Raw genomic sequence first — 22,591 nt, 5'->3', positions numbered from 1 at the left:
ACAAATGACTTTCTATCAGTATAATCGAGTTCTGAGCTATTCATTTTTATCACTGCCTGTTCAATATGTCAAGCTGTAAAGTAGAATATTTAAATTTGCAGGAATGACTCAGATCTTGAAGAACGAATGTGAAAATACCGAATTCCTAAGTGGGAGCTGTGCCACTGGGCTGTGCACTTCCTGAAGACAGGGGCTGTGTCCTGTAGGTCACCCTGCCCCCATTCCGGCTCAGCGGCTGCCCACAGGACACTTTCTATGAATAATGAATGAAGGCATAAATGAACACCTGCTTTGGCCTTCAAACCTCACAGTGTTTACTATAATTTTCTTAGAACAATGGAAGTTGATAAATGCTGTGTGACTCACTTTAAGAATCTGGGGTACTTCTTAAGAGGCGTGTTGATTATGCTTCAGTTTAAATAAGTATAACTAATAAAATATGGTGTTCTTCGAGTTATATAAATAATCCAACCTACGTATATTTAATTTCTATAAAATAATTACTATGGCAGCTAGTGATAAATACTATAAAGAAAAGGCAGAATTTAAAGGAATAGGCAATGATAGATTGGTATTTGTTATATAAAATAGAATGGCCCTGTAAAAGAGATGAGTAATATTATCATGTGAAATATTTAAATACAAAAAGCTAATAATCAACAGGGGCCTACTGTATAGCACAGGGATCTCTACTTATTATTCTGTAATAACCTATATGGGAAAAGAATCTGAAAAAGAATAGATACATGTATATGTATAACTGAATCACTTAGCTGTTCACCTGAAAATAACACAACATTGTAAATCAACTATACTCTGATATAAAATAAAAATTAAATTAAAAACAAAAACAAAAAGCTAGAGTCTACAGTTATGGCAAGGATCATAATTGTCCCCATTTGAGCCATGAGAACTGAATCTGGCCATCCCATTTTCATAGTGATTTTAGAGCCAAAAAGTTTACTTCAGACAGATCTTTTCCCAGCATTTTGGTGAGTGAAATAATTGGTCAGCTGTACCCTGTTCCTTTTTCTTAATTCAAGCGCGGCTCCTAAAACAAGCACATGCAGTTTAGAACAAGAACTCAACACTGAATTTTTTAAATCACTGATAGGCACATTAAAAATACTTGTTTGGGCTTCCCAGGTGGCGCAGTGGTTGAGAGTCTGCCTGCCAATGCAGGGGACATGGGTTCGAGCCCTGGTCTGGGAAGATCCCACATGCCGCGGAGCGGCTGGGCCCGTGAGCCACAACTACTGAGCCTGCGCATCTGGAGCCTGTGCTCCGCAGCCAGAGAGGCCGCGATAGTGAGAGGCCTGCGCACCGCGATGAAGAGTGGCCCCCACTTGCCGCAACTAGAGAAAGCCCTCGCACAGCAACGAATACCCAACACAGCAAAAATAAATAAATAAATAAATAAATAAAAATACTTGTTTGAGTGTTAGCATTAGTAATGCATCAAAGAAATGCTGTTTTTTGATCCTCATCGTAAGCTTTAAACTGATTCAGATGGAGGCATCTTGGCTGAGGTGAGCAAGGCATGTAGGCGCTGGAGCTTTCCGTAAGGTGACGCAGGAGGTTTTGTTAAAATGAAGGACAGATTGGGTGTGCACACATATTTATTTGTAGCTTTTCACACTGAAACGAACTCAGGTACTGGCTTGAGGTTCAAATCCAGTGTTGTATAAGCCTGACCCCCCCAGGAACATACTCTGCACAGTCTGGTCTAAGCCCTTGTGTGGGGAGGTGTGACTGTATCATTTAACACGTACACACATGAACTTGAGTAGTGGGACGTCAGATGGAGGGACGAGTCGCCGCATCCCCTCAGCCACGTTGGGGGCAGAGCCTCGCGCCCGAGCGTGGACCCTCCTGTGTCCCGCTGTCTGTGTGACCTCCTGTCTGGATGTTTCCTCTGCAGATGATCCAGTCCCTCAAGGCACTGATTGAAAATGCAGACGCTGTGTATGAAAAGATTGTACACTGTCAGAAGGCAGGTGAGTGAGAATTTGTTTCTTTTCTTTAAAATAAAGTTAGTAGCGTCATCTCTTTTGCCCCTGAGCTATTTCATCTTTTTGATACTATGTCAAGAAAATCAGATATAAAAAGTATTTCTTCATGGCTAAAGAAAATACTAATTCACTGGTTCTCAAGCCTGGATCATAGACTCACCTGGGGGAAGCTTTAAAAATACATTGACATAGACTGGGGTGTGGCTTAAGAGTTCATAGCTGTTAAAGATTCCCAAGCATTTCTAAGCTGCAGCCCAGATTGAGACCCTCTGTGCTAAATCTCTTCCACCTCCATGGGCACCAGTTACAACCTCTTGAAATTGTTAATGCACTGGCATTTTCACATGCTGAGGAATTCATTCATTTCACAACCAAATGTTATGCTAGATTATGAAATTCTACTTACATAAACAACCATCTCAATTTTAGCTGCGATAAAACCAAAAAGTCAAGTGTTCTGCATTGTAATAAGAATAGGCAAAATGCAATTCTTTCAGTTTTCAAATTTTGAGTGTCAATTTGGAAGGTTCTAATGTGGAGAATATTTGTAATTCTTAAATAAGAGTATCTGTTCTTAATTTCTAGGGTTTTTGGTTGCTGTTCTTTCAAATCAAGAGACCATAACTGTTACCTAGCCGTAAAAAAAATGTCATCTCTTATCTCAGAAACGAACTCGTTTAAAATAGATGAAAGGCAAAGATACATGCGACAGTTTCTCTTTTGGTGTTTATTGAAGAATATGCACATTAGTGACTAATCAACAGACAAAAATCCTCATCTTGTTAGCAAAATATTATTAGCAAAGTAATCTTTCTACTTCTCGTCCTTTCTGGGACACTTATGACCACAATTAAAGCAAGTTACGTCAAATACCACTTTTTATCATGCACTACCCTATACAAAATCATTGAGTAGCTGACCAAATCTAAACTTCCAACATCCTATGCAAAGTCATTGCCAACTGGCCCACCCACTTTGCCAATGTTATATAAAAAGTATTAAATTAAGTCATCTGTTCATTTAATAAATATGTTTTGAACTTGTACTATGCCTAAGATACTTGTAAGAGCTGTTACATACCAAAATAGTAAAAAAATAAGCAAGATTGGTTTTTGTCTTCTAGAACCTTCAAATCAAACAGGACGTATGGAAGTAACCACACACAGTCAGACGCATTGAGTACTTACTGTGTGTGACTCAGGAGCCTGAACTTGGCTTGTGAGGCAGTGGGGAACCCCTGATTTTTTAGTGGAAGGGGAGAGAAGTTGAGCTTTCAGGTGACGATCATAATAGCTGTGTACAGAGGACTGTTGTGGGCAGGACCCACTGGAGGTTGTTGGGAACAGTGAGGAAGAAGATGTGAGGTTGTTTGTCCAGCCGGGCTTTGGGCTGCCCCGCGCCCCCTGCCATCCCCTGTGTTTCCACTTAGATTTCCACAAGGTAGGACCTCTGTCTCCCTCCTCTTTGCCAGCCTGTCCTTGTCTTCTTCTCATCTCATTAGTCTCCAAGGGGCTTTCCTGATTCCGGGATGTGTGTTCCGGACCCATTCCATTCAGCCCTTCAGACATGTATCTGGTTCAGCCGATCAAGCCTCTTCGGTCACTGAGTCTTTTATTAACGTGTCCCATCTTCCAAACAGGACAGTGACCTCCTGTGCACCAGGCTTGCATGCTGAGTGACTCTCTCTATTTTACCCGTGACATCTGTTCTAACATCTGCACAGCGGAGTCGCTCAGATATTAACTGGCTAAATGTGATTTGGCTTTTATGAAGTATTCGATTCTATTAAATGCATGTATTGCTATGAGAATTGTGGACCATTAGAATCTGAAACCACAATTTATCGGCAAAAAAGAACTGGCTATTAATTTAACAATTTGAGTTATTGGCAATTCTTTGCAACTTCCTCGGCTTATGAAATTTGATAATGTCTAGCATCAGGCAGCTTTATGTTGTTTTTCTGTTCGATTTCAGTACGGGATATATTTGCTTGTATTTAAAAAGCTTAAGAGTCTTGTCTGTTAAGGGTTTTGCTTGGGGAGGTAGGAGTGGGGATAACCACTGTTAATGGTCTGAGTTGCTTCGGGTTGAAAGCCCTTCAGAAGCACATAACGATCATCTCTCGGTTTCATAATTACTGCCGACCGCCTACACAGCCCTTCTGTTGTCCCAAGTGCTTATTTTAGAGTCTCTTGATCTTTGTTTCTTATGTTTACAGTTATCGTACGGCATATCGTTCTTAGTCATCTGAAGAGTTGCTAATTTGTATTGGGCTCAATAGCATTTTCATAAGATTTTACTTTTGGTGAGTAATTGTTCTTCTGCTTGCAGATCTTTAATCTTGCAATGACAAAGTGAAGGGATAGGTCACCAAAGTGCTGGAAGAGAGGATTATTTTAGAAGTATTCCACACTTTTAAACACAAACCTATATTCTCATTAGATAAACCTTCATGTAAATAAGTGAAAATAAGGAGTCACACGCCACCCGCCTCCAGTCCCGTGTTGAAAAGTGCGCCCAGTTGGGACAGGTTCAGACTCCCCGCTGTGTAACTGATTTTTTGGAGCTAGAAATGAGTCTGCTGATGCTGATACCGGGAGGAGAGACCGAGGCCGGGGAGGAATGCTGGTAAGTGAAGACCCGCAGCCAAGGTGGGCCAGGAAGCTGCTCGCGCAGCAGGCAGGGACCCAAAGGGACCAAGGAAGGGAGGTGAGAACAGCCAGGTGAGGGGCAGTTGGGGCAGCCTGTGTAGTCCACTCTTTTAAGAAGAGAATATGCCAGCGCAGAAGTTTGGCAGGTTAAAGGGAAATCTTAATAAGGGAAATCTTAATAAGAAAACCACGTTCCTAGGAATATGGAAGATCCAGTGAAGAGACGAAGAGGAAGATGCTAAAAGATGAGCCCAGGATGAAGGATGCAGGAAGTGAGGAGGCAGGAATGAAGCGTAGCTGTGAAACACTTGACCTTGGAAAGGGAGAGCCGTGGCGTGTGGACGCATCCTGGGGTGGAGGAGTGTTTTCCACTGAGAAGGGGGGGATGCCGGCTGTGGGGTGCGGTGGAAGGGGGTACAGGAAGGGCAGGATGTGGAGCATTTGCTCAGAGCCAGAGACCAGTGGTGCCAGCGACAGGGACTGACTGAATGTTTGGATCGCGGGGAGGGCTGTGGGATGAGTGGATCTGGGCTGCCATGCGAGTGAGAAAGGCAGAGAAGTGATGGATGGCACGGCCGTGCAGGAACGGGTCTGTGTGAAGTAACGAGCACACGTCCTCCTGGGTCTAACAAATGCTTGTTCTCCCAGGAAGTATCCAAGTGGGTGATGGAAAGGAACACACACAGGGGGGCAGGGCCGGAATCTCCAGAGGGAGAAGCACTGTAAAAGTTCATACAAGTTCTTTTTCAAAAGTTTATAAAATCAGATAAAAGATTAGCCGGATTCTTTCAGGGGAAACATCTTTTCCACTTTCTAATGTCTAGCTCTTTCTCTCCTTCAATGGCCCCAACACGGCAGCCTGTGTTTGAATTTTAGTTAGTCACTGAATCGATCTGTTCCGTAAAGAATAGGAAGATGATCTAGGAGGTCGTCCAGACTGCTTTGCTTCGGTGCATTGAATTTAAATGGAAAATCATTTGTTCTCTGGGAAGAAAAAAAGAAATCAATGACTTATTTCCTGTCAGTAACTTACTTCCTGTCCAAGGTGGTGCATTAACACATGCATTTAATGTCCACTCCCTTCTGAGCCTCATTAAAATGACAGTAGGGTTTTTTTTTAAATAAAAAACTTATAAGGACAAAGAAAATGGGAACAACAAAATTTTGGAAACAGGAAAAGGAAAGTTGACTTAGCTGACTCAAGAAAGCTGAGCCTGAAGCTGGCGGGGATGGGGGCACAGTCTGACTTCGTGGAGATCCCCCAAGGCCGGGACCTGGTGGCAGCAGATGACTCTGGGGGTCGGGGTAAAGGTGGGAATAAAAGGGGAAAGCTGTCCGAAAGCTGGATTCAGGAGCAACTAGGTCCCAGACGGCCGAGAGTCCTGACGGTGAGGAGCTTGAAAATAGCCAAATTCTCATCCTTCATCTGGGCAGTTTAATAAGTAATGCTTGGGGAAAAAAATCTGAACAGTATATGCCTTTTACTTAGCAATATGGACATAGATACTCAAAAAGGAAACAAACTCAGCTAAAGGAGTTGAATGTAACTGCTTCTGGAGAGGGGGGATTGGTGACAACTCTTTATCTTTAAACTAGGTGTATGCATCCTTCTGCCAAACATTAAATCACTGCTAAATTTAAACTTAATTTAATTTACTAAGTTTAAGAAAGAGGAAGGAAGGGATGGAGCGGTGGAAGCTGCGACAGGGATCCTTGACCTGCGGCAGGAATCCTTGACCGAGGTGGTCCTGGAGGAGGCGTGGCCACGCCCACCAGGCTTGGGGCCAGGTGGGTGAGGCAGGTGCTTGCCGCCCAGGACCCCTGCCACCCCGGCTTTCTGGGCAGGCCAGGTGCAGAGGTGGCGTCTGCACCCAGTGGGCGAGAGCCTGGCTCCTCTTCTGGAAGGAGAGTCGGGTCCCTGCTCTTTCCAGTGTCCTGTTGGGGGGGGGGGCAGTCAAGCTCTAAGTGAAAGAAAGCCCAGCCACGGCCCCCCAACCTGTTCAAGTAGAAGCTTCTCTTCTGAAAGCTCTGAGGGGCTCCCATGCACGGCAGGGGTGCATCATTACTGAGTAAAGTGGGATGGAAGGCAGCTTTCGAAATAACAAAAGCTTTAATTACCCTTCCTTTTAATCTGCTTACTGGAAATTTTTCTGTAATGGATTCTACACATCTCTGCTTTCTTAAATTTGGCTGCCAAAAGTAATTTGAACTTCTGATGACCCAGGGTAGTTATTTGCTGTGGTTAATGCGGCGATGCCCCCAGGAGCCTTACGTTTTCAGGGCCCTCGCGCTGTGCACTGGGGCTTCCTGTTGAGATCCCATCCCAGGGGTCACAGTTTAGTTCCATCTCCTCTCCTTCGACTTTCACTCCCTACTGCTCCTACTGTTTGTGCTGCATTTCCCACTGCCTGTTTGTACATGGCTCTTTTGTTCTCTTTCTGATTTGCTGCTTCTGGTCTGCCGGCCTTTCCCCTGGGACCAAGCTTGATAGATTTATCTTACCTCGAAGCAGAGAGAGCCTGACGCGTCCACGTGGGGAGAACAAGCAGGATGTCAGGCAGACCCACATGACATTGCTCAGAGGCCTCTGTTGTTTTGCAAACTTCTGGGATTTCAGTGTGTTCTCGGCAGCGAAGGTTTCCGGATAAGTAACCTGTCACCATCCATCACTTGCTTTGCTCACATCATTGTCTCGCTCAACACAGCAAACGTAGAATCACCTGTACGAGTCATTCTGAAAACACTTCGCAGTGTTCTGTTAACAGTGTTTGCAGAAGGAAGCCTGGGAGGCTATAACTTTTGTCTTCGCTTATGTTAGGATGTTTCTCAGCCCCAGTTGACAGAAGTAAGAGGTTCTTCCCTGGGGATCCAGAGACCTGTGCTTCTGGGCCCCCTGTACCATGTCTTGCTGTGTGGTATTACGTTAGTCACTCGACTTCTCTCTGGCTCATTTTCCTCCTTCTAAGTGACAGTGAGTTGTATGCGTCCCCGATAGCCCCACGGGTTCTAGAATACAGTGACCTCAGATCAGTTGCCTATGCAGCAATTTTGGAATGGCCTGATTACAGTCACCTAAAAAGAGAAGATCAAATAAGTAATCCCATGCGATGGCATGGGTGCATGAGTTGCAGCCTGTCAGCGTGCGTTTCAAGGGGGAGAGTTAACGCCTCACTTTGAAGGTGAAGAGTGACCTCTCTGAAGGTGAGACACATGAACCCTTAACTCCTTTGGGACCCTCGGCCTCTTTCCTTTTCTAAGAGTCACCAGATGCTCTCCGGGGCACTTTAATTAACTAACAGTTAGTGAAGCCACAGAAGCCAAGAAGTAGGAAGGTCATTGTCGGTGGGCCAGCCTGGCCCCCCACCCCCGCCGCCCCATCCTTCTTAATTCCCTCAAAAGGAACCTTTGCTGATGATAAGGGAGGGTAGAGGGATGATCACAAAAGTGACAACTAGACCAACTCAGGCAGGAAGTCTAAACAAGGAAGCAGCCTGTAGGAACCAGCTGTCTCACCACACCCCACCGTCTCGGGTGTCCATCACCCCATCCTGCCTTCAGACGACCACATAGCTGTCATCGCAGCAGGATTTCCTACAAGTGTGGTCAGAGTCTCCTAGGGACGCTTGTGTAAAGTGCAGTTTCTTTGCTTCGCCCCCCGGTATTGAATCCTCGGGGTTGGGGCCCAGGAACTTGCACTTGAACGAGAAGCTCTCTTTAGAGGGTGGAGCAGAGAGGCCCCTCTGGGTTCATGCTCACCTCTGAGCCTCTCCCCACCCCTCCCCGCCCTGCAAAGGGTGACCGCTCTGTGCCTGCCTGCCGGATTGATGAGAGCGATTCCTTCTTCCCAGAATGGCTTTCACTGGTGACATTTCCCGGTGCCAGGAGTGAAGGGGAGGGAGATGGGCGGATGTGTGACCTCCCTGGATATCTGTCCTGTGCGCAGATCCCAAAGCTGTGCTTTCTTGTCGCTTCTTCCTCTGCCTCCTCCTTCCCTGTAAACCCACAGAGTCTCTGAACGCATCACTTTTCATCTAAATGGCAACTCTCGGGCTTCCTGGTGGCGCAATGGTTGGGAGTCGGCCTGCCAATGCAGGGGACACAGGTTCAAGCCCTGGTCCGGGAAGATCCCCCATGCCGCAGAGCAACTAAGCCCATGCACCACAACTACTGAGCCTGCCCTCTAGAGCCACAAATACCGAGCCCACATGCCACAACTACTGCAGCCCGTGCGCCTAGAGCCCGTGCTCTGCAGCAAGAGAAGCCACTGCAATGAGAAGCCCACGCACTGCAACGAAGAGTTGCCCCTGCTCGCCGCAACTAGAGAAAGCCCGTTCACAGCAACGAAGACCCAACACAGCCATAAATAAATAAATAAATAAATAAATAAATAAATAAATAAATGGCAGCTCTCAGCATCTCAGCAGATTATCTTCTGGGGAGGGGTCAGGCTTCCTTCAACTCTGGCACTCCCATAAAAATCATTTTTGTTATTATTCCATCATACATGTTTATTAAATTTGAGAAGAACCACAAGTCAAGTCCACAGTAAATTAAATCATCTTTCTCAAATACCAGAAGGTTTTATGCACACACACACACACACACACACACACACACATACACACACATATATCTGATTAGGTATTCTTGGATCTAAAATGAAGTAAATAGCCTAGATGGTCTCTAAGGCTTTTTCTGTCTTTCAAATTCTGTGGTATACAAATCATATGATATGATATATGATATATAATATAATATAATATAAATAAGGGACTGTAGTGGGTAAAGTGAACAAATGCATTCTAAGAATGTTTTAACAATATTTAGAGGTAAATCTTCTAAGAATAAGGAATTTGAAGCAATTTTAATTAACCTGTATTCTTTCATTATAGGTCAGTGCCTTGTCAAAAATATGTCATTACACATGTTAACATAGTAAAGGAAAAATGCAGTCGTGCATCTGTGGAATGTGTTTAATGACAAGATGCTGTACTAAGTATTGATTAGAGATGCAAAAACTAATGCACGGGCTCTGCTACCACTGAAAGTTATAAAACACAACCAAGCCAGTAGATTAGGCAACGGGTATAAGTGGAATCTGAGAGACGGAGCAGGCCAGGGGGTTTGTTGGTAGGGAGGGGGTGGGGCTTGAGCCAGGGGCTTGAGAGAGGCACGTACAGTCCGTGTGAGGAGAGCGGAGGGACGGGGCTTCTCTGGTGGGCCAGAGGGGAGAGGCTTCATCGTCCAGGTGTGCTTTCCATGCACATGACGTATGTTGTCCTGTCCGAAGGGAAATGTTTGCTTTGGGAAGCAGCAGAAATTAGGGTTGGAAGTAGAGGTTGGGTTATATGACGGGAGCCTTTTAATTCAAGGACAGAGTGTTTGGCGTTGACTTCTAAGGCCAACATTGCCCAAAGCCTGATTTGAGGGACATTAGCCATGCTCCGTGGGCAAAGGGTTTCATCACCAAATCTTCATAACACAGCGTATTCCCCTTTGGAGACTCTTGGGACACATCAGCATGCTAAATGTTCCCTAGTTTAACACAGCATTTCCCAAACCAAATGTATTCGGTTATAAAGCCCTTCTTTCAAGCTCTGTCTGTCAACGTCTTGAACACTTCTGGAAACTGCCGTAGGCCGTGGGGTCATGAAATAGTTTGGGACAGGCCTGGGGACTCACTGACTGACCCATCTCTCTCCTCTGCCCTCCGTGTTCCGATACTCCACACAGCACTGGAATGTGGGGGCCTGAGCTCCTGGGGAAGGGGGAAGGTGACTGTGAAGGTCTGGTTCAGGCGTGCTGGGCCTGGGATCATGTAGGGTGGCTGTCTTGGTCCAGTCGGGCTGCTATAACAAAGTATCACAGACCAGAGGGCTTAAAACTACAGAGACTTACCTCTCACAGCTCGGGAGGCTGGGAAGTCCAAGATCGCGAGGTGAGGGCCCATTTCCTGGTTCAGAGCTGGCACTTTCTTGCAGGGTCCTCACATGGTGAAAGGGGTAGAGCTTTAAAAGAGCACTAATCCCATTCATGAGGGCTCCATACTCCGGACCTAAGCACCTCCCAAAGGCCCCACCTCCTAACACCATCCCTTTGGGCATGAGGGTTGCAACATAGGGATTGGGGTCGGGCAGGGGGACACAAAACAGACCATAGCAGAGGGTCAAATGGAAATACCTAGCACATTGTCGAAGCAACTGTAGTAAAGCTTGGGGTGGAGTGGCGTCTACAGATAGAATTAGTATCATCCAAATGGAGGAGTTATTTGAATGGATGAGTTCTCGGGTTTTTTTAAATTAATTTTCATTGGAGTATAGTTGCTTTACGATGTTGTGTTAGTTTCTACTGTGCAGCAAAGTGAAACAGCTATACGTGTACATGCATCCCCTCTTCTTTGGATTTCCTTCCCATTTAGGTCACCACAGAGCATTGAGTCGAGTTCCCTGTGCTATGGATGAGTTCTTTAATGAAGAAAGGGTTGGGAGGAAATATAGGCGATCCCAGGATATGATTATGAGTTTGTATTAATAATTCAGAACTGGATGTTTTACTTCAACCTCAAACCTTAAAAACATCCCGGCACGTCTGAGCCCCTGCCCTGCTCTACCTTTTTTTTTTTTTCCTATAGCAGTCATTACCTTCCAACCACAGTATCATTTGCTCATGTTCCTTGGTTATTGTGTGTCTCCTTCCAACTAGAATGTAAACTCCTTGAGAGCAGGGAGCTTTGTTATTCATATCATCTCCCACCGATGCCAAGAACAGCGCCTTGCCAAAGCTGGCACTCAGTAGATATTTGCTGAATTGAATTGAACGTGGAATGCTGCGGTTGTTCGTCCATTTGTTTCTTCACAGACATTTATTAGGTCCTACTGTCAGCCTGAGGGAGGCTGGAGACCTCACTTCCCCGCCCCAGGGCTCCAGGCCGAGAGCAGGAGATGCGCAAGCAGAATCCTCACTGCACAGGGGACTTGGTCCTCTGGTGAGAGGACAGCACAGCCCGTGACTGGCCCATCGGGTCAGCACGGAACCAGAGTTCGGAGCTGCAGTTGAGTCAGGAAAGTGGTTTGGGAGCAAGGCTGGTGGGGCGGGAATTCCAGGCGGGAGAGGAGCCCCCACAGGGACAACCAGGCCCAGGCCAGCAGTGGCTGCGGCACAGACGGGAGATAGCACAGACCCAGAAGCTGCAGCAAAACATTCAAACACACACACACACACACACACACACACACACACACACACACACACACAGCCCTTTGATGGGTTAGACTGCATGCAAAGAATTCTGTATGGCACAAAGGATCAGAAGCAAAGCTGCAACAACAACGAGAAACTAAGAAAAAAATGTTAGCGATACGTATCAGGAAAGGCTAATATCCCTAATACACAAGGAACTCCTAAAATCAGTCTGAAAAAGGCCAACAAGCCTCATGTTTGTATTCTTTGCGAAGAATATGAACACAGTTCACAACAAGGGAAATTCAAAAGACTCTAAAATAAAATGAAAGGATGTCCAGACTCACCCATAAACGATGCAAACCTGCTACAGGTAGAGGGACAATTATGAACGCAGAGTCTAAACCCCGGCCTTCTCAAAGCTGAAGTCGAGTCATGGGAGACAGAGAATAAAAAAGCAAGTAAATACAACACTCACTGTGTCCGACAGTGGTGAGTGTTTTGGAATCAGTGAGGCAGAGAAGGGGACAGGGCGGGGGCAGGGGTGGGCAGTGGCTCTTTTCAATGAAGTGCTCAGCCAGGACCTCAGGGAACCGGTGACATCTGTGCAGGCATGATTGGAGGCAGAGAACAAGCTTATCAAATATCTGGAAGGAGATTATTTCAGGAAGACGGCCCTTCTGGCTACAGTGCTGGGAGCAAGGGGCCGGGAGGGCAGGAGCCAGGTGACAACGGGCCGGGCTGTTGCGAGGACGCCAGCTCTGCTCTCAGAGAGATAGAAGCTCTTCCTGAGGGTCTGAGCAGAAGAGTGGCGGCATCCGATAAGCAGGGGGTAAGGGGTGGGGGTGAAAGCAGGTGCTGGAGGACCACCCAGGAGGCTTTTGCAACCGTCCAGGCCACTCAACGGCTTGATCTGGGGGAGTCTGGGCAGTGGTGATGGCTAACAGGATTTATTCATGGATTGGACGTGGGGAGGGAGGAAAGAAAGAGGGCAGGACTGCAGGATTCTTGGTTGGGTTCTCTTTACCAAGATGGGGAGGACTGGGGGGGAGAGGGTTTGAGAGGGAAGATCAGAGGTTTGGTTGTAGATGTGTTAAGTTTGGTATGCCTGGTTGACTTCCAAGTCTAAAGTTCAGAGAGAGGTCCAGACCGGAGGCAATGAATTTGGAAGCCGTGGGCACGAAAGTGGTCTTTCAAGCTTGGAGACCGAGATCTTCTAAGCAGTGACAATGAATAGAGAAGATGGAGCCCTGGGCTTTCACCGTTTGGACGTTGGGGAGACACAGGAGAGCAACCCCGGAGGTTAGGGTGCAGCCAGACGGGTAGGAGGAGGACACTCTGATCTTCTGGAGAATGAGGTGTTTCAAGGAGCTGCCACTTTTCATGCATCAGATCCAAACGTTCATATCAGAGACCCCAAAGTTCCGTCACACACATATCATGACTGATGGGTGGGAATATAGGGGAAACGGAACTGTCACATTGTTAGGGGGTATAAATTGGGTCCACACCTAGGGAAGGCCACATGGCAGTAAATTTCGGAATTATGAATCATGTACACTTTGAAACAGCAACTCCTATTTTTTTTTTTTTGAGTTTATTCTAAAGATTTGATCACATATTTGGGGAAATACATGTGTATAGTTTTCTTTATAACACTGAGAACAACCTAAATGTTGCAACCTAAGTGTTCAATAGGAGGGTCCTTGTTAAATATGTTATGATAGATCCATATGATGGGACATTACGCTACCCTTTCAAAAAGAATAAAGAAACAATGTATGTGTATATATTCACCTGCACAGACACACAGACTACATATATATACCTATATAAGGAAGATCTTATATACACATAAAGATAAAAAAACATATGTATATGTGTGTGTGTGTGTATGTGTGTGTATGTGTATATATACATAGTTTAAAAAGGCAAGGCAAACAGTGTGTGCTATTTGCTCATGTTTTTTTTTTTTTAATTAATTAATTTATTTATTATTTGTCTTTGGCTGTGTTGGGTCTTTGTTGCTGCGCGCAGGCTTTCTCTAGTTGTGGCAAGCGGGGACCACTCTTCGTTGTGGTGCGCGGGCTTCTCATTGCGGTGGCTTCTCTTATTGCAGAGCACGGGTTCTAGGTGAGCAGGCTCAGTAGTGTGGCTCATGGCCTTAGTTGCTCCGCGGCATGTGGGATCCTCCCGGACCAGGGCTCGAACCCATGTCCCCTGCCTTGGCAGGCAGATTCTTAACCTCTGTGCCACCAGGGAAGTCCCTGCTCATGTGTTTTAAAAGGTGGGGCAGGGGGCTAGAGCCTTGTGAGATGCTGAGGGCACCGCTCTCTCAGGGAGGGGGTAACCGCGGTTGCCCAGTGGGAGGGGCCAAGGAGGCTGGGTGATGGGGAGGGAAAGGTCGTTCTCCGTATACCAGTCTATACTTTTTAAATTGTTAAGCCGTGCGACTATATTATCTGTTCAAAACTTAAAATAAGAGGCGTAAAAAGAAAGGGAGAGGTGGACAGGGGGGCGTCCCGAGGGCCTCGTGTGTTTGGGTGATCGTGCCCAACTGGTAGAGGGCAAAGGACTGACTTCCGAGGGCCATCCAGACAAACGTGTCCTCCGGGTGAAAAGCTCATCTTTGAGTACAATGGGGGTGAAGAGGCCGTTTTGTTTCTCAACACAGTGAAGTGAGGAGGGTCTGCTGTTTGTTCCTCGTCTGGTCCCGGCCCAGGTGAGCCCCGTGGCCCGTGTTTAGAAGGGTGGCATGGTCGCTGGATTCCAGAGGACGCGAGGCACGCCCCTCCGTCTCACCCGGCTTCCCCAGGTGGAGCGCGGGCGGAGGAAGGCACGCCCCCCTCACGCAGTCCGTTCACAAAGCGTAATGCCGTGGGCGTGGCATCCTTCTGGGTTTCGAGGGTATATTTAAGAGACCTGGTTTATCTATTGCCCCTCAGATAGATAAATGGAATGGGACTGAACAGCTCGAAATCCATCTGAAAGTAATTCGGCTTTTGCTAATGCCAAGATTGTTTGGGAAGAAGGCCGAGAGAGAGAGACTACCGGCTGGAACTGTACGAAACGTCATGAGGCATTTCTGCGTCTCCATGGAGATTATGGCGTCAGCGCCCACGTGCTGGAGGCACACCCAAACTTCAGACCCCTGGGGTTTGGGGGGCAGAGCGTATAGTTTACAAAGCCTGTATATTTTAACACGTTCTATATATACGTTAGTTGGAAAAAATGATCCATATTTTGTTCTCAAGGGACTTTGACGTTGTGACATGAGACCATGTTATTTTGAGGTACTTGTAAAACTGGACAAATTGATCTCTTGAATGAGATCCCAGGTAGACTTGTGTTATATGGAATTCCATCTTCCAAGAAATAGCTCACTGTAACCTAACTTGGGATATTTGAAATAAATTAAAATTATAAATATATATTTCTTTTGTCACCATTTGAAATATTCTACCCTATGATTTTGGTTTCTATTTTCAACACACACAGAAATATTTTTGCACTGGGTATGTTTGTGATAAAAGAGCTTTTTAGGATAGCTAAGTAAATTTTCAGTTGAAAAAGTAATCTTTAGGTATATACATTTAAGATCAATATGTCTCTCATGGAGTATTTCTTAAAATTATACTTGCTTCTGAAAATTTTGAGCCGTGTGCTACATGGTACATTTTCGATTCAGATCATTTAGATTGGTATAGAAAATCCCATCCAGAATGTTTGAAAGGTCGTCTGCTTCATGTTTGGCATGAATAAATGCCGTTCGTTTCCATCAAAGAGGAAATGCTGCCATGTTTCTGACTGAGCCCCCCTTCCCTTCAAGGCAAAGCCTCTTCTTCATATCTTAGTATTGTATGTATCATGTATTTTAAAATTTTTATTTTATTTTTATGGCTGTTTGGTTTTCATCTAGGTTTATCTGTGATGGGAGGCGGGAAACTTGATAGGACTGGAAATTTCTCTTTACTACATTCCATTATATGCAGTTGCACTAATGTTTTTAGCTAATGTAATTATGTATCATCTTTACACTTCTTTATTAATTTTTTTAAAACATGATAATCTGTCAGCACTACATTCCATCTTTTGTCATTAAGCTTTAAGCCCCTCAAAAACAAACCCTTCAAAATATTTAAGTTGCAGTGTTTTGAAACAATAATTGGAAAATTATGTGAAACAAGCACCTCCCTCTATAAAAAATCTGAGCTGTTTAAATTTTTGAGAGATGACATGAAAAGAAGCAATAAATTTCCAAAACATTGTTCTTTACATAAAAATCAAATAATATACTTTTGTGTAGCCATACCAATTTTTAAAATTTAACCCTGTGGCTATAAGTGGAAAGGTCCACCGTGGGCCCAGGGCCTGGCCTTGTGTTTTGTTTGTGTGGCCTGTGTCTTCTGTTCCCTTTAGAGCAGAATGAACTACACTCTCGCAGGAATCACTGACTATGGCCTTTCCGTTTGCCCTTTCTCTGCTGTTTGATGACCTACTGTTTATCTCCCTGGTCCTCAAGTTCATTACCAGAAAGGAATTTGAGCATTCCAGAAGAAAATGGTATACATTCTTCTGGTTAACATTCCAGAAGAAAAATAACCCACAGCTCTTTTCTAGAAACACAAACTTGGGGTCACGGAGTCGGAGGAACCTAATTGTAGGGTCTTTGGCACAGAGCAGCCAAGGCGCAGAGACAATCCGCTTGACAAAAGAAGAGCCGCAGCAGGCCCAGCCAGGGCTGTGCTTGAGATGTGGTCATTTGCTGCTTTCTAGACTTTTACCCCAAATTTTAGTTCATGTTTCTGAGCATGTCATTGAATTTGTGTAATATGCCCACAGCCTTCAAACTTTCATGCTTTTGAACACACCGTATATTTTGACTGTTAAATGATGTAGCACCGTGATATTGTATCACGTCATGTTTTTCAGAAAGACCGTTTACCTAGTTAGTATTGGTTTTCAAATGAAGTGTTCTAAAACTTAACAAAGATGTTAATTTCTTTGGCCAGAATTAGCTGTTGTCTCTTGCCTCACTTACCGACATGTTCTGGCAACTGCAGTGTCTGCTCTTTTACCAGCTCAGGAGAAGCTGGTTTGGGTAGTTTTCCTGCATCTTCTTATCTTTTTAAGAACTGTAAAGGCTCCACTTAACAGCATTATTACAAGCCTGCCTGCGAGGCGTCTTCTAGGCATTGCACCCGTGTAGACAGATAGTCCCCCCTCCCAAAGTGCAGGGCCTGTCACCCTAAAATATCAGCAACATAGAGAGGCAGGCAAAAGACACATTGATAATTGGTAAACAAGGGACATGCAAAAAATCAGATATTTACTTTGTGGAAGTAAGTAATTTACTTTACTTAGTAAGAAGGCGTGAAGCAGAACTAACCTCCCAAAGCTGCCCAGAGACCCATCACCGTGAGCAACCAGGTCTTATTCCTGAGCAAAGTAATCGGAGGTGCAGGCATCCTGAGGCCCAGCCTGCACCCCGAGGGCCCCGTCTGTGGGGGACAGGCACCCCCCCAGATCACCTTTCTTTAATCAGAGTTCAGCGTTCTTGTCACTCCACTGAGCATACTCTGGCAGGAAATGATAAGAGCTCCCTTTCTTCCTTGTTATGTAAATTTTCAACATAATTGCTTACAATTTTATAATAGGGACAAGGGCAGTCAGCTCTCTCAGGGGAGGCGTTTATTCTCATCTTCTCTCTACTCACTAAGGAGAAAACACAGAATGGATGTCCTCAAGTTTTCAGAGATTTCCGCTTTTCTGATTCGTTATTTATTTCTTAAGATTAATCTTTACATGACCAGTTGTTTGTAATTTACTCTGTAAAGTTTCACATTGTAATACATAGTCCTTGCATGCCTACAGAATCTCCCTTTCATAGTATGATTCCTCATACAAAAATCCTAATTTGCTACTGCACCTACAGAGTTTATTTTGGCATTGATTAAAAAAAGCAGAAATTGTACATGTTCTCACATCGTTGTAATGCTATTGCCCTATTTGCTACTCTAAGACCTGTACACTCAGCCACTGTATTCCAGAGCAAAGTTATAAAGATTTCTTTATGAAATGGTTGTCAGTGAGCAGATAATGTAAGCACTAGTCCCCTTACCCTGGCTTTCTCCCCATGCTTCTAGAAGTCTGTAGCTTTTTACGGTGTTCAGCATGTTTAAGTAATGGGTCTTAATGGGACTCAGCACAGCAGGTGGTCAAATGCCCTGTACATGGAGTGGGACCAATACATGTTATTGGCTGACCAATTAGTGTTATTACTTCAAGCATCAAAAATGACTTTCATTATCCAAAATGATGAGACCTTTTGTATCTCAGTGTTATGAATATTGACTACTGATTACAGAAATAGAGAACTATTGTGAAAAATCCACTTGTTAAAGAAATCTGAGATAATAGTTCAGTTTTATCTCTTCAAGTAAATATTCCCGATTGTTTCATATTGGAGTCCTTTTTTTAAAAAGGTGAAACTAGAAAACATTAAAAAAAATCTTGTTTGAGATAAAATAATTTAGAAATAGATATTTGTATATGTGAGCTGGGCCAGTCATTTAAAAAACAACAAAAAAAAGTAGAATCTTGACTGTCTTGCCCATGTCTGTCTGTCTCTTCTCTGGCTCCTAACCCCACCACCTTCAAACTGTAACTAAAGAACAAGAAATTTTAAAATGAAAACAACTTAGCTTCTTCGTGGGGGGCAGGGGAAGGAAGGTGGTTACTTAGTCTTAAAGTTTTTAGTTATCTGATTTTCACCATCTACTTTAAAACTCTGCTCTTCAGACAGATGGTTTGACTTACAGGCAGAGAAGAGATGCTGCTTCCAAGTTTCTTAATAAGATAAGGACGTTTTCACTGGGCTAATGTTTCTTTGCTGAAAATAATTTGGGAAATAGGGAGAACGTTACTTAACATCTAACCCAGACAGGTTCTTTATATGCACCATTGATGTGGAGACCTCCTGTGACACGTTAGAATAGATCTCCTGGTAATTTAATATCAAGGGAATAATGCAGTTCGCATCTTGACATATAATCAGATTTATTTGTTATATATGGACAGACCCAGTTCCACGGCATGATCTCATTCTCTCTCCCCTTGTATTCCCTTAGAACAGGGTCAGTGCCTGTCTGATACCCCTGCAGTGTTCTGCCTCAGAGTATAATTATTGGATACACACAACCATCCCAAGAGCTCATATTAAGGGCTGGGATTCTTGTTTAGAAATAATGCATGATAGTTGGGAAACCTTAGGCCATTGGGCTCAGACAAACCAATATTCAAGTTTTTCTTTACCATTTCCTCTGGAAAGTTCTATAGCCTCTTTCCAAGTTTCCTATATAGTAGGTGTAAAGTGAGTTGTCTTTTGTTTCCCTTGATCATGTCTTTGGCCTGGACTTTGCATATCACAGGGGAGCAGTGAAAAGTACAATCATGCTGTATAGATCAAGGTGAGAATCCTTTTATTTCCTTAGAAAATAAAATCAACATATGCTACATATCAGTGGATTGGCGGAATGTTTGCAAAGATTAGTCTATAAGTTAATAATACGAAAATCTTTTTAAAGAAACAGGTGTGTTATGTAGCAAACCAGACAATGAAATAAATGATAATGGGACTGATGGTCTTGACCACTTTTTTAAATGTGGGGTTTTATATTTTTAACGTAACTTTTCCATTTTTCAACTAATCACCTTTTTGTGCCCTTTTTGAAAGAACTTCATTAATAATACACTTTTCACTTCCCTGTGGACTTTTATTGGGCTATAGATATTTTAAGAGGGGGAGGATAAGGGGGAATTGTCTCATTTTTTCATATGAGCTTTTTAGACAGCTATACTTGTTTCCTTAAATGTTTCCCCATTTCATCATGGGACTTACCTGGCAGTCCAGTGGTTAGAACTCCGCACTTTCACTGCCGAGGTTGTGGGTTCCATCCCTGGTCAGGGAACTAAGATCCTGCAAGCTGCGCGGTGTGACCAAAAAAAAAAAAAAAAGTTTCTCCATTTCATCCTAATCGGTATCATTTTTTATCATCTTGACTGTGTTTCTTCCCTGAGTCCTCAGTCCTTCTCAAGGCAGCCTCTGGCCCTGTGTTCTTCTGAACTTTCTGAAAGCTGCTTTCTTAAAATCTAGGACGGATGTTTGTCTGAGCTCGGCGTTCCCGCCTTCGGCTGTTCCGTGCTTGTGTTACCTGCGGGTTCTTACCTGTTGGTTGGAGTGAAGCCCCGCGGGGCAGTTCCGGTCACCTTAGTGGTCAGATGGTCAGCAAGGCGAGTTAAGCCGACTGCCTCCAGTGGCGTGAGGCTCCCAAGCATACATCTGGGTGGTTGAAAAATCCGCCAGTACTATTGTGTCACATCTTTGTGCCAGTATTGAGATTTGTAATAAGAAAGCGTCTCAAAAAGCCTGCTTCTGGTCAGGCAGCTGTATGGTGTGGTCCCACGATAATGTCACAACCATTTCCCTTCCCACGCCTCTCGGAGACCGTACAACTCTATACCTTCTTGTTACACAGAGAGTTACTGCTCCATCTCTTCTCCTGTGTCTCTTCTCTTTCCCGTGTTCCAGTCTAGACGTCCATCTACTGAGCCTCAGTGACGCTTATAAGACCATAATGCTTCCTGACTATCCAAAATAGAAACATTATGAAGATTAACGATTGATGTCCTGAAATCCAGATGGTGCTGAAGTATTAAAACCTAAGACCCATCAGGGTCCTACCATCGGGGCCTCACCTGGCCGTGTTCTAGGAAGCGGGTCTGAGTCATCCCGGCACACGCCAGGGAGTCTCTCAGACCTGACCAGGGAACAATTGTGTGTGTGTGTTTTACTCCAGCAGAAATCATGGGTTTTAGAGCATCATCGCCACCTACTAGTGGTTATTATTTTTTTGTCTGTCTATTTTTCCCGTCTGTTAAGCCAAGCACATCCAGGAAAGTCAGAGCTAGATATGGGGGATGCAGCGCCCCCATGTGAGCCAGGCCACACAGCAGTGTGCTGGAGGGGGTTTAGTGACCAAGTTGGGGTGTTGGCAAAAGAGAGGCTGAATTAAAGGAGAGTGGTCAGTGTAGTAGTTTCCTAGGCACTGTAATGAATTTTAATAATTACTGTTCTTTTTTGAAACCAGGGAGGCTCTTAAGCCTTATTAGCATGACAGGAATGACAGGAATTAGGGCCATAGTTCCTATTAGGAGGGGAAAAAATAGAGAAGAAGGAAGACTAGATTGGCAGCTTACCGTATTTATCCTTTGTGTCAGCTCTCCTTCACTGTTTAAAGACACTAAGGAATAAAGTGACTGTCAGTCACGATGTAAAGAGCTGCTCTGAAACAATGTTGCATAGAAAGGGAGTTAGAAATCGGGATGCCCAACTGAACAGTAAAAATGTACAGAAGAACACCGGAAATGTCTTGTAAAAATTACAGCTGCTCCAACATTATTTGTAATAGCAAAAGATTGGAGACAGTGTCCATCAGTGAGGACTGGTTAAATAAATGCTGGCTCATCCACACAATGTGGAAGCCTGTGTAGGTGTTAGAAAAAGAGTGAAGAAGAGCTTGATACACTGGCAGGGAGTGATCTCCACTACATAGTTACCTGAGGAGAAAAACCATGGTACAGAGCAGTGTGCATGGTATGCTGCTTTTGTGCAAGAAAAGGAGGATTGTGGATATATGGACACATTTGCGTAGATTTTCAAGGAGAAACAAGACAATAAAAGATAAATTAAAAACTAAGAAAAATGTGTAGGGGGAGGGAGGGATCAGAGTAGAGGAGACCAGGAAGAAAGTAAGATTTACCTGAATGCATCCTGATATGTAGTTTGACGTTGGAATCATAAAACAAATTATATCCAAAAAAGTAAAATCACTTCCCACCCACCACATACACAATGGGGAAAAAAAAAAGAAGGAAACAAGTGAAGGGAATTATACTTTGTTAAGTGACATATCCACGTAAAGAAAATAATTATTCTGACAGACCTTAGAACACAATACTTTTTCTGTACATTCTCAATGAGATACTCTAAGGACAAAAAAAATGCAGAGTTTAAATTGTATTTAGCGGTCTTACTATTGGTTATGTTTGTGTGGTTAAGAATTAAGATTGTCTACCTAAGAGAAAAGAAATAAGCATAAGATTTTTTTTTTAATTATGTAAAATTCCTGTATACTTACATTTTTTTAAAAATTTATTTATTATTTATTTATTATTTATTTCTGGCTGTGTTGGGTCTTCGTTTCTGTGCGAGGGCTTTCTCTAGTTGCGGCGAGCGGGGGCCACTCTTCATCGTGATGTGCAGGCCTCTCACTATCGCGGCCTCTCTTGTTGCGGAGCACAGGCTCCAGACGCGCAGGCTCAGTAGTTGTGGCTCACGGGCCTAGTTGCTCCGTGGCATGTGGGATCTTCCCAGACCAGGGCTCGAACCCGTGTCCCCTGCATTGGCAGGCAGATTCTCAACCACTGCGCCACCAGGGAAGCTCCTTACATTTGAATTAGAAGTATGAGCAAGATATTATTCTTCCCTTAAAAAAAAAAAACTCCATGTACCTGAGATCTGTTCAATAAAAAGGCCTAGAAAACAGTGGAAACTCAGTAACAATGAGCACTCCTAGCCCCCAGATTGTGGTCTTTAAACACCATTCCCCACTGTAAGAGTCCAGAGGTCCCTGGAGAAATGCCTGGTTCCACGTCTGTGATGAGAAATGTACTTGGTGAGTCTAGAAC

The 22,591-nt window shown here is 44.3% G+C and overlaps 1 protein-coding gene across 1 annotated transcript in view; it reads left to right on the top strand.

Moving 5' to 3' along the window:
* The window catches only part of PLCL2 (phospholipase C like 2), a 191,041-nt gene that overhangs the window by 140,522 nt on the left and 27,928 nt on the right, over positions 1 to 22,591 (top strand). The window contains exon 4 of the mRNA XM_036849869.1: positions 1,922 to 1,997. Coding sequence (XP_036705764.1) covers positions 1,922 to 1,997 — 76 coding nt within the window. The remainder of the gene's footprint in view (positions 1 to 1,921; positions 1,998 to 22,591) is intronic.

This window comes from Balaenoptera musculus, chromosome 4 (genome assembly GCF_009873245.2).
Source record: "Balaenoptera musculus isolate JJ_BM4_2016_0621 chromosome 4, mBalMus1.pri.v3, whole genome shotgun sequence".
Taxonomy (NCBI): Eukaryota; Metazoa; Chordata; class Mammalia; order Artiodactyla; family Balaenopteridae; genus Balaenoptera; species Balaenoptera musculus.
The sequence above is the reverse complement of the archived record's forward strand: the minus strand, read 5'-3'. Positions and strand labels throughout refer to the sequence as shown.